Source organism: Bos indicus x Bos taurus, chromosome 4, assembly GCF_003369695.1.
Source record: "Bos indicus x Bos taurus breed Angus x Brahman F1 hybrid chromosome 4, Bos_hybrid_MaternalHap_v2.0, whole genome shotgun sequence".
Lineage (NCBI taxonomy): Eukaryota > Metazoa > Chordata > Mammalia > Artiodactyla > Bovidae > Bos > Bos indicus x Bos taurus.
The window spans coordinates 112212392-112239239 of NC_040079.1; the positions used below are offsets into that span (position 1 = coordinate 112212392).

The 26848-nt window shown below is 48.4% G+C and overlaps 1 protein-coding gene across 1 annotated transcript in view; it reads left to right on the forward strand.

Moving 5' to 3' along the window:
* Positions 1-26848, forward strand: part of ABCA13 (ATP binding cassette subfamily A member 13) — a 353566-nt gene that overhangs the window by 36559 nt on the left and 290159 nt on the right. Inside the window, exons 9-15 of the mRNA XM_027538443.1 lie at positions 324-815; positions 3458-3567; positions 9308-9426; positions 11889-12043; positions 12977-13059; positions 13737-13858; positions 24592-24786. Of these exons, the coding sequence (XP_027394244.1) occupies positions 324-815; positions 3458-3567; positions 9308-9426; positions 11889-12043; positions 12977-13059; positions 13737-13858; positions 24592-24786 (1276 nt within the window). The remainder of the gene's footprint in view (positions 1-323; positions 816-3457; positions 3568-9307; positions 9427-11888; positions 12044-12976; positions 13060-13736; positions 13859-24591; positions 24787-26848) is intronic.

Sequence of the window (26848 nt, forward strand, 5' to 3'; positions counted from 1 at the left end):
ATATTCACATACATGAACCAGTCCAAACATCTTTATGATATTAGGGAAGAAATAGCTGACTTTTTAACTTCTGTGAAAATCAATTTGGGAGACGTGGAACGTCTCCTGGCTGCATTTAAAAATGGGGCCCAAATATTTTCTGTGGATTCTGTCAATTTATGGGAAGAAATCCTTGATTGCTTAGTTCTTATAAATAACATCACCAGCCACATAGACTTCTTATATTCTAACCCAACTTCGACTCATAATTTCCCTCGAGATACAAAATGGGAAATAACTCATGAAGTAATCCTGTTTCTGCGTGAAATCCTGTCCCAAAACAGGACAGAGCTAGGGAGCTACTTGAGAACGGTGATCAACCTCATCTCGGTCACGCTTTGGAATGACACAGGGAAGGACCACAGGGGTGTTTTGAATCTGTTGCTGACATTGGCTCCGCATCCAGATGACCTTCTGAAACTCATCAGGACAGCGGCAGAGGCCTCCTGTGAAGCGTCACTTTTTAACACCTCTTGGATTCAGAACGTGACTGAGCAGCAACTCCAAGAAGCGATCCAGACCCTGCTGAGGAAAATAGCTCTCGTGAAGAAAGAGCTTCTCCTCAACAGCTCTCAGTGGACGCACTCCATGAGCACTTTGCTTCAGCCCTTTTTTGAAATTTTTATTCATGCAACCACTGGAACACATGAGAAGACCCAGAAAGAGCTGGTTGACATTCCCAACATCCTCAAACCATTATCACATTTTGAGAAATACCGGAAGGCATTGATCGCATTGGTTGAATACTGGCAGAGGGTCTCGCTGATTGATCAAAGGTAATGAAACACCCAATTTGTTTTATTCTGCCTGCCCGCACCACCCCTCCCCCGCCACAGTAACTATAAAACAGAAGCAGGCAGGAATCACACTGATCCAGGGTAAGTATAAGTTCAGTTCAGTCGCTCAGTCGTGTCCGACTCTCTGTGACCCCATGAATTGCAGCATGCCAGGCCTCTCTGTCCATCACCAACTCCCGGAGTACACTCAGACTCACGTCCATTGAGTCAGTGATGCCATCCAGCCATCTCATCCTCTGTCGTCCCCTTCTCCTCCTTCCCCCAATCCCTCCAGCATCAGGGTCTTTTCCAATGAGTCAACTCTTCGCATGAGGTAGCCAAAGTACTGGAGTTTCAGCTTTAGCATCATTCCTTCCAAAGAAATCCCAGGGCTGATCTCCTTCAGAATGGACTGGTTGGATCTCCTTGCAGTCCAAGGGACTCTCAAGAGTCTTCTCCAACACCACAGTTCAAAAGCATCAGTTCTTTGGCGCTCAGTTTTCTTCACAGTCCAACTTTCACATCCATACATGACCACTGGAAAAACCATAGCCTTGACTAGACGGACCTTTGTTGGCAAAGTAATGTCTCTGCTTTTCAATATGCTATCTAGGTTGGTCATAACTTTCCTTCCAAGGAGTAAGCGTCTTTTAATTTCATGGCTGCAGTCACCATCTGCAGTGATTTTGGAGCCCCCCAAAATAGTCTGACACTGTTTCCACTGTTTCCCCATCTATTTCCCATGAATTGATGGTACCAGATGCCATGATCTTCATTCTCTGAATGCTGAGCTTTAAGCCAACCTTTTCACTCTCCTCTTTCACTTTCATCAAGAGGCTTTTTAGTTCCTCTTCACTTTCTGCCATAAAGGTGATGTTATCTGCATATCTGAGGTTATTGATATTTCTCTCGGCAATCTTGATTCCGGCTTGTGCTTCTTCTAGCCCAGCATTTCTCATGATGTATGTTCCTATAAATAAGGAACTTTTTAAACAGACTTTTTATATTCTAACCCAAATTCCACTCATAATTCCCTCAAGATACAAAGGGAAAGAACTCATCATCCTGTTTTTGCATGAAATCTTGTCATGAAACAGCAGAGAACTAGGGAGTTACTTGAGAATGGTGATCAACCTCATCTCAATCACGCTTTGGAATAGCATAGGGAAGAACCACAGGGATGTGGTCTTTGAGTTCAGCCTTCTTCTCCCTCTGACACTGGCTTCCACAGGAATGATTCAAGCCCAGTCCCTGCTTGCTATTTGACTAGTCAGCACTTAAATATGATTTGAATTTATTCCAAATCTTTCCATTCATTTTCCCCAAAAGTAAAAACCTCTCATTCTATTCACACATCCCAAGACTAGGTACCTAACTGGCATTTCTGGTCCCCTGCTCTGGCAGCCAACGGTCCTGCTACTTGATATGGAAATAGAGATTTGGGACCACTCAAGTCACACAGAAGTCTGCACTTTCAGTGGTAACTGCCCACTGGGCAAGGCCAGATTTCACCCCTCCTCAGATTCCATCCAAGACCATGTGGTTGACCCACACCCAAGCACCAGCCGCCCAGCCTGAATGGTGGGTCAGGGGAATGGCAGGTTCCTGGAAGGCCCAGTGCTATTGGCCGTCATGCTCTGGAGGCTGCCTGCTGCCCAAGGATGTGGGCGAGAGCAGATGTGCCCTGGCCCATCCTCTCTGTGTGTGACACACGGTTCCAGTGGTCTGTGGGCTCTGCGGTACCGATGGTTCTGTGAGCCCCAAAGGGAGATGGAAAGTGAACCCTCACTCACCTGCCAGACAGCCTGACCTGCTCTCCTCTATCCCTGTTGCCACAGGGCTGCACCTTGAATCCACTCCTTCTTAAAAAGTTGGAAGGGTCTCTCCTTGGATAGTGAAGCAGGTGTTTATTGGCATGAAGAGCTATTAATAGCAGTGCCTTGGAATTTGAATGCTGGCTTTCAGAGCCTCACTGTTTCTGATCCTAAACTCTGTCTGACTTGACACTTGTCTCCGAATTTTTATTTGAGCTGGAGGTGATTCCGGCAACCCCTGCTCCCCACCAGTCCTGGCTTTCACCCTGAAGTGTCCAGTCCTTCATGGAGGTACTTTACACCGTGGCCCCAAGACTGGAAACTAGTGGGCTGTGATCTGGCTGGGTGTGGTCATCCAAGGCACAGTGCCCAGTTTCATTCCACTTTAGTGATTCCTTCCTTCCACTATTTTTTCCCTGTCTTTTTGTTGTTGTTCGGTCACTCAGTGACTCTTTGTGACCCTATGACTGCAGCATGCCAGGCTTCCCTGTCCTTCACCATCTTCCGGAGCTTGCTCAAACTCATGTCCACTGAGTCGGTGATGCCATCTCCTGTCTTTACTTTTCTTTGATCACTGCCTTCTTGATGAGGAAGATACAAAAAGTCCAAGACAGAGAACCCCTCTGGTAGGGAGGGAATGCCAGGATTGTTGGCAACAAAATGATGCTCTGAATGAAAACAGGAGACCTACTGTCTCCTCGGCTGTGTCCTCTGATGTCTGTGGAGTGAGTGGCCCAGCAGTGGGATGGTTCTTTCACAAGTGTTACACATGCAGTCACTTAGAGAAGCTGGTCTTCACCTCTAATATTCCTGTCTGTTTCCCCCAAGTGTCTTGGATACCTGTCAGGCTTTCCTGCAGTCCCCGAAGCCCCCGGATGCTGTGGTGACCCTGTGGAGAATGGAGACGCTGGCCCAGCGCGTGCTCCTCCTCCTTGCAGGTGAGCTGCTCTTGGGAGAAGGGCTGGTTGGTCCCCGCCTGTTTCCAGAGCTCAACTGGCCACAAGATGGTTGGATGCCCTTGAGCTACTCTTGGGCTCAACTGCAGCCTTCTTGCCAGGTTCCCTAGACCCCGAGGACCTCCTCTCCCCCTGCCCCCAGCACTGTGACCTCCAGCCAAGGTGAACATCCCCCTCCCTGCTCCAAGCTCTGCCTCTGCTCATGGAATGTGCTTCCCTGTCTCTGCGGCCTCAACTTCAGCCACGCCCTCTGGCTGGAGCCAGGGCATCTCTTCCAGGAGGAATGCCTGCGTCCCATTTGCATCCTGTTTGCTTGTGGTGACCTTGAGTTGACCTCTATCTAATGTGGTATTAAGGCTTCTATTTCTTAAGTCTCCCTCCTCTGCCCGAGTCAATGTTCTTTGAAGGCAGCAACTGTGTCTCCGTCTCCTGTGCGTGCCCAGTGCCTGGCGTGGAAGATCACTCTACTGACAGGTGCTGGGTGGCCCATGCAGTGACTCAACTCCTAGAACACTTTCTCTGAAGTCCTGGCACTGAGTGCTTGTCTTTAAGTTTGTTGGACCCTCTCCTGCATTTGTTTGCTACTTCACTGAGAACAGGATCTGTTACTCATTCAGTTCTGTCTCCATGATACTCAGCATAGAGTCTGTGACAGTGAGTCATTGCTACTTACATTGTAAACGAATTCATTCATCTAAGATCCTTCTTACCAAATCCATTACTACAGATTTCAGTGACATTTCCCTGGCATACCATTGTGGAAGGAAAGTACCACGAGCTGCCACGTGGGGCTCCTGGGTGATTTTTAGATCTTTTTCCAAGACGTGAACCCTGGCCTCAGAGCACATTTGGACCATAGACTGCACAGTGCTGCTGGAGTGTATTCACCCACGCATGCATGTTGCTGCTTTTTCACGCGTAGGCTCCTAAATAAGGCTGCACCCAGACCTCTTTTTTTTTTTTAAATTAAAACAATGTGTTTTTGGCCACATTCCTTTGTGGCTCAAATGGTAAATAATCTGCCTGCAATTCAGGAGACCTGGGTTCGATCCCTTGGTAGGGAAGATCCCCTGGAGAAGGGAATGGCAACCTACTCCAGTGTTCTTGCCTGGAGAATTCCATGGACAGAGGAGTCTGGCAGGATACGGTCCATGGGGTCACAAAGATTCAGACATGACCGAACGACTAACACTTTCACACTTTCTGCTGCATTTGGAATCTTAGTTCTCTAACCAGGGTTGGAACCTATGCCCCTGCATTGGGAGCACAGAGTCTCAACCACTGGGTCACCAGGGAAGTCTTTGCACACAGCTGTCTTGGTGTAGTCGGGCCTAAAGTCCTTGACAGCAATGGTGTCAGGGATGTTGGGGAGATGGGTGTGAGCCCAGAGGAGGACACCGGGAAGCTGAGGTGGGCTGATCAGGAGAAGAGAGGAGCCAGGGTCAGTGGAGCAGGCCATGAGCCCTGGGTCCCTTATGGAGCCTGCCAGGCCAGCTCTGCCCCGTCCCTGTCATCCCAGGTGGACCTGACACCTGTCTCACGCTGCTGCCTCCTCCTGACTTACTCTCTGATGACTGTAATTACTTAGATGACTATTCTCAGGTGAGGCGTTATGTCCTCTGAGAAGCTCTTCTCAGCACCCCTGCCTGGGTTCGGTGGCCCTGTGTCAGGCCCCTTAGCTGTGCCCTCTGGGCAGTGAGCCCGTGGGCTCCTTGTGACTGCATTTGAATGTGGGGACTGGAGCCGGCAGCCACTGGCAGATGCTTGGTGAGTGAACACGTGAGCACGTGTTAGCAGCCCTCTTGGGCTCAAGTCTCTGTCCCCCGGGACTCCTGCATGAGCGTGGTCTGTGAATTTTGCTCTGACATCCTGGAGGGAACATGTGGCCCTGGCAGGCAGTATCCAGGCCCAGGTGTCCCTGTGTGGCTGTGTGGCACTGGAGGACACCCTGCAGAGGTTGCTTGGGCTCAGTGCAGGAGTGACCACACCCGCCACCAACAGTGATCTAGGGCCTGGAGGGGGTTGACTAAGGGTGTGCGCAGCAGAGGCTGGGGCTTTGGGAGGAGAGGCTCGTTTGGGGCAGGACCCAGCATATCAAGTGTTAGTGTTAGCTGCTCAGTTGTGTCTGACTCGGCAACCCCATGGATGCAGCCCGCTAGGCTCCTCTGTCCATGTGATTCTCCAGGCAGGAATACTGTGGTGGGTTGCCTTTTCCTCCTCCAGGGGATCTTCCCGACCCAGGCATCAAATCTGGGTCTCCTGCATTGTAGGCAGATTCTTTGCCATCTGAGCCACCAGGGAAGATGTCAACTTTGATCTCACATTAAGTTGAATCATGGTGGCTGGGGCAGGGCAAGGACCAGGGCTTCCAGACCAAATGGGCCGGGGTCCAGTGCCTGCAGACACAGGCTGGCCTGAGCTGGACACAGAGGCTGGAGCTCGTGGCTATTTCCAAGTGAGAGGATGAAATCAGTGAGGCATGGATGCATGGGTGCCTGGCATGTACTAGGCCTGCTCCTGGATTCTGTTAAGAGGGCAGGTTGAGTATGGGTGGCCCTGCCCACCGTGGGGACATCATCCCACAGCTTACGAAGAGCTGTTTGTAGTGAAAAAGGGTAACTTAGGGTCTAGCACAGGCTTAGCTTTGATCCACTCACTCACCTCTCTTTTGTAATACCTTCTTAAACCCAAGAATCGATGAATCTTTTAGTGGCAGAGCAGGAGAGGAGTGAGGCTGGTCTGGGAGGCAAGGTGAATTCATTTTATAAGTGAAATCCCAGTTGTCATGTAGGTTTATTTTTTTCTTTAAAGAAAAATCTCTGTTTCCAGTCAGAGATGTTATGAGTGTTGTTGCTGTATTATGCACCTCGGCTCACCTTTGGGTGGCTGACAGATATTCTCACACGCAGAGCTCGCACTCTAAAATGTGGCTGCTTATCTGACATAGTGAACCCAGCCACACTTTAAAGCATAATTATTTCACTGTTTTATAGTCAGCTAATGTAATGGCTTTTAAATAAATTAAACATTCATCAATACTTGAATTTATATGAATTTTGCCATTCTGTACTGCATTTGCTAAATTAATATAGCACACTTGAGTCACTTCGTTACTGAAGATTTAATTTCTAATTTTTATATTTCATTTCAAGAAAACCCAAGCATGTCATACTTAAGCATGAGTAACATTCACACTTCATCTCCACTTTCCTTATTAGGTTGTCACTCCATTCTGTAGTGACAGGCCCAGAGAAGTTACAAACGCCGGCCAACAGGGTATTGGGGCAGAATGGGCCAAAATGGGCCAGTCGTCCTCCTCTGTCACACAGAGGGAACACACTCAGATCTGTGACAGTGACTGTTGACAATGAAGCAGTGATTGGTGTGTCATAGAGTTAAGTTCAGCAACACCATGAGGAAAGTAACATTTTTGTCCTTTGGATCTAGTACCTGAAATACGTTAGAAAAGTCTGCCTGGGAACAGGGTGTGTAGTTTGACGGCTCTTAAACCAAAAGGGACCTTGTAGTCACCTTTGACTTGGTTTGATCTGGTTTCCCAAATTGGCAAACAAAGGTCCAGAGAGTGTGAGTGACTTGCCCAGGGCCTGGGGTGTGGGGGAGAAGTCAGAGTCCCTCTTCGGTGGAGAGGCACAGAAGGGATGACCAAACAGAGAAGAGGGTCCGGACAGGGAGATGGGCCAGGCATGGGGGTGGCCTGATGTGACCAAATGCTGGAAGAATGCCAGTAGCAGGTGGGAAGAGCCAGGACTGGTCGAGGGGGCAGGTCTGCAGAGGCCAAGTGAGGTGCAGCAGGAATGGGCCTGGAAGGTAGGGGACAGAGGTTAGCATTTCCAAGCCTCCTGGGCAGCTGCAGGACAGTGTCAGCGGTGGGGCAGCTACATCTCCAAAATAGAGGGTCCATTTGTTTTCAAGGCTTCCCTGGTGGCTCCGATGGTAAAGAATCCTCTTGCAATGCAGGAAACTTGGATTCGACCCTAGGATTGGGAAGATTCCCTGGAGAAGGAAATGGCAACCCACTCCAGTATTCTTACCTGGAGAATCCCATGGACAGAGGAGCCTGGTGGGGTCACAAAGCGTCAGACACGACTGAGTGACTAAGCACACACACATTTGTCCTCAAAGATACATGCTGGATGCTTCATATATCTTCAGATCAGATCAGATCAGATCAGTCGCTCAGTCGGGTCCGACTCTTTGCGACCCCATGAATCGCAGCACGCCAGGCCTCCCTGTCCATCACCCACTCCCGGAGTTCACTCAGACTCACGTCCATCAAGTCAGTGATGCCATCCAGCCATCTCATCCTCTGTCGTCCCCTTCTCCTCCTGCCCCCAATCCCTCCCAGCATCAGAGTCTTTTCCAGTGAGTCAACTCTTCTCATGAGGTGGCCAAAGTACTGGAGTTTCAGCTTTAGCATCATTCCTTCCAAAGAAATCCCAGGGCTGATCTCCTTCAGAATGGACTGGTACCTTACCTTATTCATTTTCCATTTTAATAAGAGATTACTTGTATTTTTAACAATAATATGTTGGGTTTCAAAATCAGAGAAATAGCAAGATTAATGAGAAAATATAAACTGGGTGGTCTGCTTCTGGAAAGTGTGAATTTGGGTTTATTCTATGCACTCTACCTTGTCTGCAGTTCAAAACCATTTTAAAAAAAGAATTTTTGAGAGACAATGTAAAAATGTAAGAAGCAGGACTTTTGCTTCTTTTTTTTCCCTATGTGAAAGTGACAGAAGTTTTGTTATTCGTGAGAATACATTTCATCTTCTGTAAGGTGAAGACACAGAAGCACGTGTGAAGCCAGGGGCTGCGCGCTTGTGGATGCGCTAGGTTTGCGCATGCGCAGTGGAGCCCTCTGTGATTCAGCAGGGTGGGTCGCGAGGTTGCGCTGAGCAGGGTTGCGAGCAGCCGGGGAAGCAAGGCACTTGTAGTCCTGAGAAGACAAGAGGTCAGGAGCCTGGGGAAGGAGCCGAGAGTGAGTGAGATGGAGCCGCAGGTTCCTTCACCAGCTGCCTGCTTTAGGAAGAGCACGTGGCCCAGGGTGGAGGCGAGTTGGGGGGAGGGAGTGGCGAGGGACAGGCCTGTCAGGGTGTCACCCTGTCCTGGGCATGACCTGGGGGCTCTGGACAAGGCACAGTGTCCAGAGGTGTTGAGTGTGACTGACAGTCGGGTTTGTGAGGAGCCAGGTGGTACTCCCAGGATGCCGCATCTAAAGGGTGGACGGTGGGGGCCTGCTGTCCATCGTGTGTGTGTGTGGGTGTGTGTGTGTGTGTGTGTGTGTGTGAGTGTGCGCGCGCACGCGCGCGTGCACGCGTGTGTGAGAGAGAGAGCTCGACCAAGCGAGAGATGCACCTTCAGACTGAGGCCCTTCTACCTGTCGCTACTCCAGGCCCGTTGGTGAAAACCAAGACTGCCCTGGGCAAAGTGGGTGACGGGGGCACGTTGCCCAAGGGGTGCGAAGAGGGGGCCGTTTGGGGCGGGGGAGAAATATCTTAACTTCTATACTTTCAGTTAGACCAGAATAAAACAGTGTTTATTTAGTTGCATTTGAGACTCAAAAGGAGCAGCATCCCCCTCATTTCTGGTAGTTTTAGAATTCTTTATGAATCTGAGTCATTTTGAACCTTTAAACAGTGCCTTTGTGAGAGCCGAGGAGAACTGCATACTGATGGCTTCTCTGTGTGTTTCCTCTGCAGAAAACCACTCTCTGACGAAGGACGTGTTGTGTGCCGCTCTGCACTGTGAGCAGAGCGTGGCGAGGCTTCTGCTGTTAGCTGCCCTGCGAGCGGTCGTTCTGGGGCACGACCACTACCAGGTTTGGCATCTTTGATGACTCAGAGACCTCCCTATTCCTTATGATTGGCCCGTGCAGGACAGTTTCCTGTTCCAGGCTTGCTGGCGTGGTCCTAAAGACAAGGGACCATGGTGCAGAGCTGTGTGGGGAGTCAGGGCTGCAGACTGGGTGTCCACACCTCCTCCCCCAGGTCTTCCGGCTGCTGCTTGAGTGGCTGGCACAGGCTTGGGAGAGCTGGTTGTTAAGTGTTTAAGAGTTTTGCAAGTTGGTTCTTAAACATAGACATCATTAAGAATCCAATTATATAAAGTAAAATAAAGTTGAAAACAAAGACACTAAACATTAAGATTCCTCACTTCCTAATTAGTTTAGCATGTTTTGCTCTTGTCTGAGAAGGTTGGCGTTCTTTTATCTGCACAGTGGGCCTGCTACTGCTGGTCTCTTCCCCATCCTGTGTTCAGTGACATCATGTTGCCTGTTTGAGTAGGTCATGCCGAGAGTCTGGCAGGCAGAAGGAACATGGAGGCAGAGGAGAAAAGCCATGTGTGCGTGAGTTTGCCACCAAGTAGGAAGCGAATAGTCTGGTCTGATGGACTGCCCAGCCCCACCCTCCCCAGGCCTCAGATGGACAAGACTCCGGCCAAGGCCTCATGCTCTGAACACCACTGGTCCCAGGCTTCTCGTCTTCCTTGCTCCACAATTCAGAGGTTCCGTGTGGTGGCCCCTTTAGGGGACTTGAGTTTTGGTGCTCAGATCACATGCAGAGTTCGTTTGTGCCCAGGAAATCCCAAGGCAGGGACTCAGAGGCCAGGACTCTCTACTTTGACACCTCAGAATTCTTCACATTTGACTTGCTTGGAACGCACATTTGTTAGTTCTCTGATCATCTGAACAATTCATGACTTTCCTTTGTGAGAGTGATCAGTGGCAGTTTTGAGAAAGATATTTAGAAGCGTTATTAAAATGTAATGTGTTCTCTCAGCCTTAGCACCATCTTTGGAGAAACCTCTGTGCCATGAGAGTGAAGTGGAAGGAGAAGCCATTGTGCAAAAGAAAACAGATGAGGCGGAGGTCCAAGCAAACGTGTACACCCATGGCAGCCACAGAGGCAGGAACAAGGGAAGCCCGAGGCCAGGGACGCTGGGACAAACTGCTGGACTGCATGCCTACTATCCAGAACTTGTCTCAGTGGATCTGGAACTTTGAATGGTCTCCATGGCCATTCTGATCTCCTCAACCACCTTTGAGAGACTCAGCTTGCTTGTATCAAAGCAGTCCCTTTTGGTCCTTTGCCCTGGACCTGTGACATTATGGGCTAGTTCTCTTCTCAGTTGTGGCTGAACGTAACGTGTACAATACATCATCTCTTTTTCTGTCTTAGCTGAAGGAAAAAAAAATAGTATGTGTTGATTTACATGAGATAGGGGCTTCCCTGGTGGCTCAGTGGTAAAGAATCCGCTGGCCAATGCAGGGAACTAGGGTTCAATCCCTGGGTCAGGAAGAGTTCCTGGAGAAGGAAATGGCAGCCCACTCCAGAACTGGGTGATGAAATAAATCAATTCTGATGATGTGAAATAAATGATATACAGCAGAACTATATTTAAAATGGGTAACCAACAAGGACCTACTGTATAGCACAGGGAATTCTGCCCAGTGATGTGTGGCAGCCTGGATGGGAGGGGAGTTTGGGGAGAATGGATCCATGTATATGGATGAGTCCTTTGCTGGTTATCGGAAACAACCACAGCATTGTTAATTGGCTATACCCCAATACAAAATTAGAAGTGTTAAGTTTGGAGGAAAAATGATATATAGCAGAACTGCTGAGTCCAGGGAAGTGTGTATAGGTTTATATGTGTCTGTACATATAAATACATGTGATCTCCTGCTTTTGGGGTCATTTTATATTTTAAGTGAAGTTATATTTGCCAGTTAGTTTTATGAATTATAGGTATTTTACATTCTTATCAATTTATAGGTATTGTATACTTTATAAAATGATCAGTCTTTTATACAGCTGTTTATGCTTGTAAAAGATGCTGATAACGTGTCCATGGAGTCTTAAGAGTCAGGGCCCAGACCAGGGATTCTTCCGTGGGGCTTCTCCAAGCACCCACTTCTCCTGCCAAAGAGTGGCCTGGCACCTTCCTTGAACAGTGTCTGTTTTCAGGCTCTCAGCTGGGCAGTGCTGGTCCTTGCCATGCCCTTGTGTCCGCTGGGTAAATGGCAGGGCCAGGCAGAGCAAGGCTCTCCTGGTTCCCAGCCAAGGGCTCCTTCCAAGGCCTTGCAGTGTGCACCCAGGCAGTTGGGCAGGATCAGACATTCTCCGTCTCCTCTGCCCTGTTTCCTTAGAGTGAGGACGGTGGGCTGGCAGCTGTGTAGACAGTAGACTGACGGTCCATGTGATGCTCGGCAAGGATGCCAGCGTGTCTGGTTGAGCTCATGCCAACAGTCTCCAACTGTATCACTGCTGTGTTTTCTAGGAATTGGAAAAGATATGGACCTCTCCCCATCAACTAAGCTGTGAAGGCCTTCACAGGAATCTCTCCAGAGCCTTGGAAAGCTTCAGAAGCAGTTTGGAAGATGCCAGTGAGCAGGACTGTGAATGCCAGTCTGGGTCGGCCTCCAAGCCACACACGTATGCCCTGGTGGGGCCCAAGCTGCCTCAGTCTCTCTCTTCATAAGGACGATGTCGTGCATTAGTAAATTATGAATCTCAGGCAATAATGTATAACATACACCGTTAATGGCTCAGAGGGTAAAGCATCTGCCTGCAATGTGGGAAACCGGGGTTTGATCCCTGGGTCAGGAGGAGCCCCTGGAGAAGGAAATGGCAACCCACTCCGGTACTCTTGCCTGGAAAATCCCATGGACGGAGAAGCTTGGTAGGCATCATGGGATCACAAAGAGTCAGACACGACTGAGCAGCTTCACTTTCACACACCGTTAATGTACACATTAATGCATGTATTTTCTCACCCACACCAAAGTTTCCCATGACTTTTAACTTTTGAAATTGTAAGTGGTAGGAGCAGCATTAGTGCTGAGGCTGGCTTTATTGGGGAACAAGAAATTGAATCAAAATGTCAAGATTCAACGTTACAATATGGTAGTAAAGATGTTCTGTAGAGTCAGGCAGTGATTTTCCAAAGCACCTTCATACTGGGTTAATTTTGCTCTGTGTTCTCAAAGTGTTAACCCTCAGAAAAGGAAGTTGGGGACTTGTTTCTGAAAGTGACTTATTCCCAGAAGAAATGGTGTTCCTCTGACTTTTTGGTATCCTCATTTCTCGTACATTCCATGGTCTACCCTAACTGTTCTTTCTGCATTTATGAGAAGCCATTTGTTATGCATCCTTACTCTCCTGCCTCCTCCTGCTTGGCAGGGGGTGTCGTGATATTAATGGGTGTCCACACACAGACACATCGTGTGTCCAATTATCTGAGAAATTTTAGGGAAAGGCAATCTTGTTATCTAGCTCATTTCCTGGGAACTGAGGCAGTGTATTCAACAAACATTGTTCCTGGGGCTTTATCTTGCCTAAATTAGCTTTAATTTTCTGCCATTTTAGGTTGGCCCAAAGCCTGGAGAAGACTTTATTGTTGTCTGGGAATCCCATAATGACTTTTCTTAGCAATTTCACAGTAGCTGAGGGTGAGTATGTAGCTCCTCCAAGTGTGCTTGATTAAAAATTAAATTTAGTTTCTCACACAAATATATCATTAAAATAAAACATGTAAAGGGTGAGTTATGCTATCTATATGTGGTAAATAGCAATTTAGAGCCTGGATGCTCTGATGTATTTGGGGCTGAGAAGAAAGTCCTAGAATCCTGGGTACCAAAATGAAGAAAGGATGAGAGACGCTTCTGTGGTCCAGGAGTCTCCCTGGCCCTGTCTCCCTGTCTCCCAGTCTTATAGATCCCGAAGCCCCCTTGCATCACCGTGTCAGGTCTGAAGAATTCTGGCAAATCTCTTGTTCGGAAAAGTGAGATGAATAGATATGTGGGGAGAAGTGAGTTTCCTTGGTCACTGTTCCCTTGGTGGGGACACTTCTTTCTAGAGTAAAATTTAAAATGCATGGGTCTTAGAGGAAGCAACTGAGCAGAATTGCCACATCATCTGGGGTTTTGTTTTACTTCTGATACAAATGATCGCAGCACTCCCATGGAAGAGTAAGGTTTGACTTTATTTGGTGCTTGTTATGGGCTGGATGGAGTGGAAGAACAGTCCTTGACAGGTTTTCATGTCAGATCTTATCTTCACTACTTCAGTCAGGAGTAGCCCGAATATTTATTATTATAAGATTTCCTTCCTTCTGATTGTCTTTCAGATGTAAAAGTAAAAGATTTGATGCAGAATATCAGCAAGTTAACTGAAGAGCTCCGATCTTCTCTGCACATCTCAGATGGAACCATCAACAGTATTTTAGAAGCAAACATCTCCCACTCAAAGGTGGGGTTGCCACTTCTGTTCATGGCTGGGGCTGCTGACCTCCTGTGGTCCTACCCCTACCCCATGGCTGGGGATCCCCTGTGAACTCTGTGTGTGTATTTGTTAATTGCTCAGGTGTGTCTGAGTCTTTGCAACCCCCTGGACCGTAGCCCATCAGCCTCCTCTGTTCATGAAATTTAGCAAAGAATACTGGAGTAGGTAGCTGTTTCCTTCTCCAGGGGATCTTCCTGACCCAGGGATCCAACCTGAGTCTCCCGCATTGCAGGCAAATTCTTTACCGTCTAAGCCAGCAGAGAAGCCCCTGAACCATGTAAATGGAGCCAGAAAGGAGATCACAGAACACGCTGGCAAGCCAGGGGCATCATGATCTGCTGCCAAGACCTTGGAGTCTTCAGTTTCATAATAGTGTCTTTACCAGAGTTCAGTTCAGTTCAGTCACTCAGTTGTGTCCTACTCTTTGCAATGGCAGCATGCCAGACTTCCCTGTCCCATCACCAACTCCTATATCTTGCTCAAACTCATGTCCATCAAGTTAGTGATGCCATCCAACTCTCATCCTCTGTCGTCCCCTTCTCCTGCCTTCAGTCTTTCCCAGCATCAGGGTCTTTTCTGATGAGTCTATTCTTCACATAAGGTATTGGCCAAAGGATTGGAGTTTCAGCTTCAACATCAGTCCTTCCAATGAATATTCAGGACTGATCTCCTTTAGAATGGACTGGTTGGATCTCCTTGCAATCCAAGGGACTCTCAAGAGTCTTCTCCAACACCACAGTTCAAAAGCATCAATTCTTTGGCACTCAGATTTCTTTAGGGTCCAACTGTCACATCTATACATGACCACTGGAAAAGCCATAGCTTTGACTAGATGGACCTTTGTTCGCAAAGTAACATCTCTGCTTTTTAATATGCTATCTACGGTGGTCATAGCTTTTCTTCCAAGGAGCAAGCGTCTTTTAATTTCATGGCTGCAGTCACCATCTGCACTGATTTTGGAGCCCCCCAAAATAAAGTCTGTCACTGTTTCCATTGTTTCCCCATTTGTTTGCCATGAAATGATGGGACCAGATGCCATGATCTTGGTTTTCTAAGTGTTGAGTTTCAAGTCAACTTCTTCACTCTCCTTTTTCACTTTAATCAAGAGGCTTTTTAGTTCTTCGGTTTCTGCCATAAAGGTGGTGTCATCTGCATATCTGAGGTTATTGATATTTCTGCTGGCAGTCTGGATTCCAGGTTGTACTTCATCCAGCCCAGCGTTTCTCATGATGTACTCTGCATATAAGTTAAATAAGCAGGGTGACAATATATAGCCTTGATGTACTCCTTTCCCAATTTGGAACCAGTTTGTTGTTCCACATCTGGTTCTAACTGACGCTTCTTGTCCTGCATATAGATTCCTCAGGAGGCAGGTCAGGTTGTCTGGTATTCCCATCTCTTTAAAAATTTTCCACAGTTTGTTGTGATTCACATAGTCAAAGGCTTTGGCATAGTCAATAAAGCAGAAGTAGATATTTTTCTGGAACTCTCTTGCTTTTTTGATGACCCAACGGATGTTGGCAATTTGATCCCTGGTTCCTCTGCCTTTTATAAATCCAGCTTGAACATCTGGAAGTTCACGGTTCACATACTGTTGAAGCCTGGCTTGGAGAATTTTGAGCATTACTTTGCTTGCGTATGAGATGAGTGCAATTGTGCAGTAGTTTGAGCATTCTTTGGCATTGCCTTTCTTTGGGATTGGAATAAAGACTGACATTTACCAGTCTTGCGTCCACTGCTGAGTTTTCCAAATGTGCTGGCATATTGAGTGCAGCACTTTCACAGCATCATCTTTTAGGATTTGAAATAGGTCAACTGAATTCCATCACCTCCACTCACTTTGTTTGTAGTAATGCTTCCTAAGGCCCACTTGACTTCGCATTCCAGGATGTCTGGGTTTAGGTGAGTGATCACGCTGTTGTGATTATCTGGGTCATGAACATCTTTTTTGTACAGTTCTTCTGTGTATTCTTGCCACCTCTTCTTAATATCTTCTGCTTCTGTTAGGTCCATACCATTTCTATCCTTTATTGTGCCCATCTTTGCATGAAACGTTCCCTTGGTATCTCTAATTTTCTTGACAACATCGCTAGTCTTCCCCATTCTATTGTTTTCCTCTATTTCTTTGTATTGATCACTGAGGAAGACTTTCTTATTTCGCCTTGTTATTCTTTGGAACTCTGCGTTCAGATGGGTATATCTTTCCTTTTCTCCTTTGCCTTTAGCTTCTCTTCTTTTCTCAGCTATTTGTAAGGCCTCCTCAGATAACCATTTTGCCTTTTTGCATTTCTTTTTCTTGGGGATGATCTTGATCACTGTCTCCTGTACAATGTCACGAACCTTCATCCATATTTCTTCAGGCACACTGTCTATCAGATATAATCCCTTGAATCTATTTCTCACTTCCACTGTGTAATCGTAAGGGATTTGATTTAGGTCATACCTGAATGGTCTAGTGGTTTTCCCTACTTTCTTCAATTTTAGTCTCAATTTGGTAATAAGGAGTTCATGGTCTGAGCCACAGTCAGCTCCCGGTCTTGTTTTTGCTGACTGTATAGAGCTTCTCCACCTTTGGCTGTAGAGAATATAATCAGTCTGACTTCGGTGTTGACCATCTGGTGATGTCCATGTTAGACTTGTGTCTTGTGTTTTTCGAAGGGAGTGTTTCTATGACCGGTGCATTCTCTTGGCAAAACTCTGTTAGCCTTTGCCCAGCTTCATTTTGTACTCCAAGGCCAAATTTGACTGTTACTCCAGGTATCTCTTGACTTCCTACAAATTTTGCATTCTCGTCCCCTATGATGAAAAGGACATCCTTTTTGGGTGTTAGTTCTAGAAGGTCCTGTAGGTCTTCATTGAACTGTTCCACTTCAGCTTCTTCAGCATTACTGGTTGGGGCATAGGCTTGGATTACCGTGATATTGAATGGTTTGCCTTGGAAACGAACAGAGATCATTCTGTCATTTTTGAGATTGCATCCAAGTACTGCATTTCGGACTCTTTTGTTGACTGTGATGGCTACTCCATTTCTTCTAAGGGATTCTTGCCCACAGTAGTAGATATAATGGTCATCTGAGTTAAATTCACCATTTCCAGTCCATTTTAGTTCACTGATGTTCCTAAAATGTCGATATTCACTCTTGCCATCTCCTGTTTGACCAGTTCCAATTTACCTTGATTCATGGACCTAATGAATGGTTGTTGCTGACCCATGAAAAGACGTAGGGATTCTTGGCCTCCGGAAGAGAAGAACTCAATCTGGGGCCAGAGTCGAGGCTTGATTGCTCTGAGCTTTTGGGCAATAGAGTTTTATTAAAGTGTAAAAGGGATAGAGAAAGCTTCTGACATAGACATCAGAAGGGGTCACAAAGAGTACCCCTTTGCTAGTGTTAGCAATGGAGTTATATACCTTATACCTTTTAATTAGTTATTATAGTGAATAAAAAAAATGTCTCAAGTTTGTGAAAATTTTATGAGACCTACTCTCACAATTTACAGTTTAGGATAACAAGATTAGAATTTAACAATAGAAAGATCCTCCAGACCTACTGCCATAATATACATTCTAAGATATCAGGATTAGTCAGAAGGTTTTCAGGAAGGAGAAACTGTCCTCCAGCCAGATACATTGTTGTTATGTAATCCCTAGTACAGAATTTAAACTGAGTTTTGTAATTGACTGAGACTACGGAATGCAGAGGAAAAAAGTTTTTCCTTTCTCCTCCTTGAGAGTTCCAGACCCCCAATCTCCACTTTGAGAGCCCCAGACCCCTTTCTCCTCCTTGGGGACCCTGAACTTCTTATCAATCTGCCTGGGAATTGACTCTCTCACTAACATTCCAGGTTCCTATGCACTGTTGTTCTCTACAATTGTTGTCTGGACTTGACCAGAGTTAGAAAGGGTAAAATTGGTGGTGATGTTCATTCCTGATTCCCAAACTGATTTCCTTTCAGTAGGGAATGGTCTGCAAGCTGACAGCATGTTGGAGCAGTGTGACAGCAGCGGGCAGGCCACCGCCTGGTGGGTGAGGAGCACTGAGGACCCAGGAGTAAGGAGATGGGGACATAGGCTGGGTTTGCCCATGCAGGGCAGAGCAGGTGAACTTCATCTGGATCCTCCGCAAGTGCTTTGCTGAGATCACCTTTTGGCTCTCGCATGGGGGTTTACTTCCCTGTTGGTAAAGAATTTGACTGCAGTGTGGGAGACCCAGGTTTGATCCGTGGGTCAGGAAGAACCCCTGCAGAAGGAAATGGACAACCCACTCCAGTATTCTTGCCTGGAGAATTTCATGGGCAGAGGAGCCTGGCGGGCTATAGTCTGTAGCAACTGAAGCGACTTAACACCGCAGAGGTTGCTGCCTGATTAGCAAGCGGCCGCCAGGTGTCGCTGACGCTCTGCCGCGGGAGGGCTGGGCCCTGCAAGGGCTTGAGGTCTGAGGCGCCTTTGCGGTTGAGGTGGCTGTGCGGTGCTTTCTTGTGTGTGTCCTTCTGACCATGTGGGTCACTGCGGATGGTCACCTGAGTGGCTGGATGGTGAGGCTGTCGGCAGGGGCGTTTAAAAAGCTTGCATTCTTGGGATTCAAATTAGTAATGTAAGTTAGTAATATTTGCTGTGCTACCTAAGTGGATACATGAACTCTTGTGTGCCTATAAATCTGAGATAATAAATTCATGTTTGGTTAAGTGACACTTGAGCCCTAGATTCTTCTAGATTGTTAGGTTGATGGCAGCATCTCTTAATACATATTATCAGTAGTAACTTCGGCATTTCTCTCTTTGAACTTCTCTGCCTTTCCCTGGTTGGGAAGATCCCCTGGAGAAGGAAATGGCAACCCACTCCAGTATTCTTGCCTGGAGAATTCCGTGGATTGAGGAACCTGGTAGGCTACAGTCCACGGGGTCTCAAAGAGTCTGAGCGGCTTCGCTTAGCTTCGCTTCGCCTTACCCTCAGCCAGTGTTGAGTTTGTCACCTACCTCAGAGGTCTCAGAGCTTCCAGAACGTGGAGTCCGCAGTTCCCCAAAGGCAGCAGGTGTCTGATGGGCTGGCTTGCAAGATAAATAGATGTGTTTGTGCAGCAGAGTTCCAGAAGCATGTGTGAGGTGGCGTTTCAGTGTGAGCCATGCAGTGAGGGAGCCCCTGGGCGTAAGGAGCTGCCCCGAGGATGGGGCTGAGGGCTCAGACGGAAATGGGGAGAAACCCCCACTGTGAGAAGTCACGGGAGAGCCACAGGTTGGCTGACTCGGGTCAGGGCTCCCAAGGAGGCAGAAAGGGACGGAGCCAGCCGACCGGTGGGGACACGGGCATCCAGGAAGCCCCTCTCTCCCCACGCTCTGTCTGTGAACGCCTGTATCTCCAGGTTAAACCCGAAACATAGACTCCTGGGTCCTGGAGTCCACGTCCCGGGACTGAATCCCCTCCCCGCGCCCGAGGCCAACCAAGCTTCCTACGCTGGGATGCGGTGTTCTTGGCTCAGGTCAGCAGTGACTTCCTCCCTGTGTGTTCCAGGCCACATTTTTATTCTTTTAAATGTCACAGCGAGGTCTAAGAGTTCAGGACCAAATAGACAGAGAGAGCAACCAGAGGCGCTTCTTCTCCCTGGATGCTCTCAGCTGGGGAAGACTGGGTTCTAGCATCCTCAGCAGCTTTGTCCCTTCCCTCCCCCCAGCACCCAGGTACTTATGGAGGGAGGAAGGGAAGGGCTGCCCCGGCTCCGATCTCTCCTGGGAGGCTTCTAAAGGGAAGAGGTACTCTGAAACCTTGTCTTATTTATGTCCCTCGGGCAGAAATGCATGCATTTGGTAGGCCTGGCACAGTTTCTCTCTCTCACTCGAGGAGGCCGTCACTGAGCATCAGGAGGGACTGGTGCTCTGTTAGCTGAGAGATGCCTGGTCCGGATTCAGCCAGCTCCACACGTCCCATTTGTTACAGCACATGAGGCTTGTCTTCTGGAAAGCTGCAATGGATAGTTCTTGGTGTAACTCGTTTCAGAGTGGACCCCGGTAAACAACTGGCTCATTCTGGCTTTTCTCTTCCCTGAGAGAGAAAGAAATAATTACTTTGTGAGTGGAGTTAAGAGTTTCTGGCCCACGCAGAGGACTGTGGCCAGGTGTGCCCTTTAAGGGACTTCCCTGGTAGTCCAGTGGCTGAGACTCCGAGCTCCCAATGTAGGAGGCCTGAGTTTCATCCCTGGTCAGGGAACTAGATCCCAGGTGCTACAAGTGAAGATCCCGCATGCCACAGTGAAGATCTAAGATCTTGAGTGCCACAACTAAGACCCTGTGCATTCAAATGCATCAGTAATAAATATATTAAAGAAAAAAGGCACCGCCAACCATGCAGCATTTTACCTGAGGGAGCTGGTGCTAGCCTTGCCTGCAGGTAACCCCACCCCTGTGGCTTCAGATTGGAGCTTACATAAGGCCCTTTTAACTTGGGGAGCTTCAGACCCCCACTGTCAGTAAAGAAACAAAAATGTTGAATGGCCCCTCTAATGGGGCCTCTATTTCATTACTCACACTTAGGTAAATATTTTTAAGCCTAAGTCTTAAGATTGATTGCATTAATTTCTGCAGAAAGTATTTCTTACCGATTCTGGCCAATTATTCTAACCATCAAGGTGTTTTCAGTCCTGATCCACTTTGCAGAGTGTCATTTGTCTCTCATCTTGGCTAGTCACAAAGGAGAAAATCACACCATCTGTATCTCATTCGTGTTATCAATGTAGAAAGAGGCTTGTGACCTGAGCAGTTGCCAACTCGCACCTGTTTAACAGTTTGGGCTCTTAGACCAGCTGTAGCACAACTGGTAACTTGTGTGTGTGCTAAGCCACTTCAGTCATGACCTACTCTTTGCAACCCCGTGGATTGTAGCCCACCAGGCTCCTTTGTCCATGGAATTCTCCAGGCAAGAATACTGGAGTGGGTTGCCATGCGCTCCTCCAGGGGATCTTCCTGACCCAGAGATAAAACCTGCATCTCCTATGTCTCCTGCATTGGGCGGGAGAGTTCTTTACCATTAGTGCCCTGGTAACATACTAATCTAATAACTCTGCCTTTGAAAGAAAATGACTTTGAATTGATCTGGCATGATTTTAGCAATTGCCATATTCTTAAAGGGCTCGTGGCTAACCCAGGGTCAGAATTCACACCAGGGCTGACATTATCTGACAGTCATTTCTAAAGTTTAAGAGATAAAGCTAAGGTGGTTTTACCTTTCTTCTTGACTTCTAAAACACTCTTGGTGATAGACTGTTATACTGTCTGAAGCCCTGGGAGGAGGGGGCCCTGGGGATGGGCCGGGGTTGGGGTCTTGGGGGGGAGTGGAGTTTCCCACCAGGCCTGCAGCTGGTGGGTGACTGTCTTGGGGGCAGGCCCTCCCCCTTACTGCCACTTCAGGACAGGATGGGGGGCTTGATGCTGGCCCATAGACTTTTTATAGGAGTATGGAAGCAAAGAAGGAATTCACTAATTTAACTCTCGTTCTTAAATTCAATACTTTTCAATCAGTAAACCCATCTAATTCTTACACATCTTTCCTCACATTCCAGTAAGTCAAGCTCTGTTTTTGCTGTTAGCCTCCTGTCAGCTATAATGGATGTCACTGGGCTGTGTGTCATTTATGATGATCTCGTTTGGTTCTCCCCTTGGAGCACTTTTGGGTCTTGTTATCGTCTCTTTTGCTCAGATGGTTAAACTCAGGCTAACAGTGTTGACCTCTGGGAGGTCCCACAGGAGGAGTTGGAGTTGCCTTATTCTGGACCCTTCCTGAGTCCTCCCCATGGCCTTCCCACTGCGTGTGGCTGCAGCTCTTCCAGATGGTCTAGGAGCCACCTACTGCCCTCTCATTGCACCCATCCAGGCCTCTTCACTGTGCGGGCAGAGCCGGGCCCCAGCTCCTCTCTGTCCTGTAGAAACTGGTGCCTAGTATCCAGTCCCACTTCTTTGCTTTGACAAAAGCGGAGGTGGTCCAGTCACCTCCTGTGATGTTCCCCATCCTTCCCCGTCACTGTCGGTGCTTTTCTTCTAGTCACAATTAGGCTGAGAACAGTGATTCCTCCCAGTGTTTCTGTGCGCCTCTGACTCTGAAATTACCAGCTGTGCAAACCCACCTCTGAACTGCTGCTCTGAGCGCAGTTAGCGTTTTGGCAGATCCCAGGAAACAAGCTCCTGCTGAAAATGCAAATATCTCTCCTGGCGATCACTTCCACTTTTATAGGGAGTCTGTGAACGCAAATGAATGTCTCATCGAGTGTGTGTGTGTGTGTGTGCTTGGATCACAGTGGTGGGGAGCTGTCTGCCCTGGACCCCTGGCTCCTTGAAGTTTTCCAAGCAGATGTGGACACGTAGGAAAGGTGCTGGCAACTTGGCATCCGCATGTTTAATTAAACTGCCTGGACCAGTCTGAGCTGAAAGATGACTGACTCTAAAACGGATTCACCCATGATATTTTGAGTCCAACAAAACTGAGTATTTTCTCTGTTTTTCTTACTCCCTGCCTGTTTCAGGTGCCTTTTATGCATGGAAAGTGGTCACAGTAAAATTAAAAACAAAGATAAAGAATGAAGTAGGGAGGCACAGAGCAGGCATGGAAGCAGACAGGGTGCAAGGCGCTGTTCTGTATGTGGTGTGGCCGTGAGGTTTCTGCATGAAGGCAGCCCCTGGGCCCTCCCCGTTGGTTGAGAGACATGTATACAAGTTTTAAGACAAATGTTGTCTTTAGGGCTAAATTCTAAATGATGCATGGAATATGATCTTTCTTGGGGACCACGCTTGATGCTGAGATGGTGCAGAGGGACCCTCACCAGCTGGTTCTGGTTGGTGCCCACATGAGACCGGGGCAGTGATCCCGACTCAAGGAGAACGTCCATGGAAGTCTGTTTTACAGAACTGGCCAAAGAGGGGCTTCCCTAATCAAAGTGAAGGGTGGATGTACATTACCCCCCCAACCCCTCTTTGAAACCCTCTTTCAACCAGAGGCATGCACCTTCCCTTAGAGACCGTGATGGAACAGTGGAACAAGGAAATCTTTCCCAAGGTACATCCGTGCCTCCTAAGTCCCCTATGGAAAAAGAGCTTTTGGTTAATTAGGTATGAAAACAACATCTTTCTCAAAGATTCAAAATGTCCATCAGCATATTAAATTCTCTCTCCGTTTGTGATGGTTAGTTTTATATGTATATAGGGCTAGGCCACAGTACCCAGATATTTGGCCAGATAGCAATCTAAGTGTCCCTGCGAAGTTATTTTTTAGATGAGATTAACATTGAAATCGTAGACTTTGTGCAGATGGTGGTTGTTGTTCTATTGCTCAGTTCTGTCTGACTCTTTGCAACCTCATGGGCTGCAGCACGCCAGGCTTCCCTGTCCCTCACCATCTCTCCGAGCTTGCTCAAACTCATGTCCATTGAATCAATGACACCATCCAACCATCTCATCCTCTGTTGCCCCCTTCTCCTCCTGCCCTCAATCTTTCCCAGTATCAGGGTCATTTCCAATGAGTCAGCTCTTTGCATCACGAGGCCATCATGTTGGAGCTTCAGCTTCAGCATCAGTCTTTCCAATGAGTATTCAAGATTGATTTCCTTAAGGACTGAGTGGTTTGATCTCCTTGCAGTCCAGTCTTGAGCAGATTACTCTTTGTACTATGGGTGGGCCTCATCCAATAGGTTGAAGAACTAAGTAAAAAGACAGAGGCTTCCCGGGCAAGGGGGATTCTGCCTCCAGGTGGCTCCTGGGGCTAGTCTGCCATGTTGGCTTGTCCCTGGGCTTCCCTGATGCCAGCCGACCGTGCAGAGCATGGTCTTGCCAAGCCCCGACAACTGAGTGAGCCAATTCCTTAAAAAAGTCTCCCAGAAGATGCGCATCCTATAGTTTCTGTTCTCTAGAGAACCCCCATTAGTCCATCGTTCTACCTCTTAATGATGCTGGGGGCTTTTTATGGCATTACATGAAAGCATCTGATGAGTTCTCCATGTTTACAAGGCTCCTAATAAGGGAACAGTAGCTCTTGTTCACAGAGGGTCCCTCTTGGCTGGAATGTTTTGCAGTAATCGCAGCCATCAGAGTATGAACACAACAGGAAGTCTGCTGCTTGTTTTAAATTCTGCTTTATAATTTGTCACATTAACCAGAAGACCATTAACCGGAATTCATTCCCAGGCAGAGACGCAGCCCCGGCCTTCTCACAGAGGGAACAGCGGTGTGCCCAAGAGCAGCACAGCTGTCCTCGGGCCCTGCTTTTCACACTGTTTGCTTTTTCTTTTCAAAAATGATAACTGCCTTGGAAATCTGGTTTCTAGTTGGAGATGGAGGAGAAAAAATGGTTCACGCTGATAACAGTGAAAAATAAAAAAAAAAACTGATAACCTGAGAGCAAAGGCTAAGACTCACTGTCAGAGGGACAGACACAGACATGACTTCTGAGAGCACCTTGGGTGGAGGGTGGGAGGCAGCTGGGGGCCTGAAGGTCCCAAGTCATCACTCTGTTGCCTACAGATTCAGGGGATTATGTGTACATTTTGGAAACCTTTCCCTTCAAAATGTTTGAAATAACACAGGGTTTGGGGAATCCATGAAAATGCAGGTAAAGCCTCAGCATCTTGGGAGAATGGGCTTTCCAAGGTCTCATCACTGGGGCGTTCTGAGTCCGGGGACTCCACATCTCAGGCATAGTCATGTCCAACCCTCATGCTTTGACACAGGTGCTGCCCAGTGTCCTGACAGTGGCTTTGTCTGGAAGTTGCAACAGGGACATTCTTCAGCTCCTGCTCCAGTTCCCTGAAGATGGAAAGTCCGAGTCTGCAGCGAGGGAGCTGTGTGGCCTGCCCAGGGCCCAGGTGTTTTCCATGATCGTGGTGTTGGCTCGAAACCTGGACCTGCGGAACTTCGTTTACAAGGTAAGGGGAAGGCGGGTGCTGGTCTGGCTTGGGCAGCATGAGGGGCCGGTGTGGATGCCTCAGGGCCAGCAAGGCAGGTGCAGAGTTCACAGCCTTGGCCTGTCCCCGAGCCTCCTGGGCACCACCTCTGGGTTGGGGGGCTTGGAGTCAAGGGTTGCTCAGGAGATTTTCTAGGGCCCTTGCAGTTAGACCCATCAGGACATTTGGCGTAGCACTGGTGCAGTCAGCGTGCTCACTGTGGAAGGACCAGTGAACAGAGTCACCACCCGAGCTTAGCACCTGCTCCCTCCTCTTTGAGGAGCACTGGTCTGACTTTCTCTGGGAGGCTGGGTTCTGCTGCCCATCACCCCTAGTGGCCCCTCTGAGTCAGAGCCATTCCCCTACCTTGGCCATGACCTCCTCTGCCCCCCGTTACATCCTGGGGCACACGGACTGTGTCCCATGAGGGGACGTGCCCACCTCTGCTGTGGCCTGTCCAGGAGAAGGTGTGCAGATGGTAGGGGCATCGGGCAGCCCCTTCCTGTGTGAACCAGCTTGTTACCTCCCCCACCGCCACCACATGCCCACGCCCAGCAGGTGAGGGGAGGGAGGTGGGAGGAACCGACGGTTATAGTGTGAGTGAGAAGGAGCTGAGGGTGACCGTGGGACAGCTGCCTGGGGAGCCCAGCCCCTGCTGCACACAGGATTTATGCCCGAGGGATTGCACGCACATGGCTCATGGCCTGGATCTTGCGCTCTTGGTCCTGCCTCGTCTAGAACTTCCTCATCTCCCGGCCTCCACTCTGCTTATGTCTCCAGACCCTTCACCCTTGACCTCTAGGGGCTGGTCTTGCTCCAAGTTTCTCCCCAGGGAGATCAGCCGACATCTGGGCCGATCGGAGTTAGCATGGTGGCTTTGGGCGCTCCACATCCCAAAGGACAGTTTCGGGCTCAGGAAAAGGCAGATTTGCCAGTCCAGTCCTGTTTCCTCCGTGGCCTCCCTCTTTTCAGTAACTCCAAGAATCCAGTGGGTGGATGTTGTATCATACACACACACACGGAACAAAGAATAACTCTCAGGATGAGAATTAATTCTGAACATTTCAGAATTTTCATTTCAAGCTCACAAGCAGGAGAATGAGCATGTCCTGAGTCTCCATGACTGGTGAGGCCGCCCCCACCGAGGAGTGTCCGGACCTCCAGCTCACGTGCAGGCGGGTGGGTCCTGTGCTCAGCAGGCCTCTTCACTGTGCCACGTGCACTTTGGGAAACATGCTGCCCGGCAGAGGCCAGCTCTCTTAGGCACACAGAAGCGACCGATTTGAAACTGGTGCTTCTCGGGCCCAGATAGTTACTTTGACAAGGGCCATAGGGATGGAATACTGGGTTGGAGTCGCTCTCCCAGACACCATGAAATGTACACCACCATTAGTAGCACCAGCTCCTTCTAGTTTCCCGGCTCCAGGGAAGCCTGTTGGTCCATGGTGATGCTCTGGTGTTAGAGCCCTATGGACGCACATGGGAGCCACACCAAGCCCAGGCATCAGCAGGCTCAGCCTACGCCCCGGGCCTCTCGACTGACAGCGAAGCTAAGGTGCATTTCACAAGACACCATTTGTGGTTAATGTCCAGTGTGTTCCTCTGGCCTTAGCTGCTGGGTCCCAAATCTAGCCACGCAACAGCCAGTGTCCCTGAGGGCAACTTCTCAGGTGCAGCTGCAGTTAGAAAGGCGGTGGAAATGTGACAAGAGCCAGCACTCCCTTTGCTCCTGTCCAAGGTGTCTCTGTTGCCTTAACTGAGGACAGTCGCTTTGTTTTGAGTGTGTGAGGGACAGAGCGGGGCTTCTGTCCTGCAGGTCATGGGCAGAGCCAGCAGCCATGTGGCAGGTGCAGAATTGTTAGGGTCCAAGGCCCGAGTATGCAAACCTGGAAATTCAGATGAGAGCAAAGGGAGGAGACCTACTGTGCAGCCTCCACCTCTGTGGGAAGAGGCAGAGTTTGCTGACTTACCCATTCATCCAGAGACTGGTATTTTTTGGAAATTTTTATTTATTTGTTTGTTGACATTTTCTCCTAACACAGTC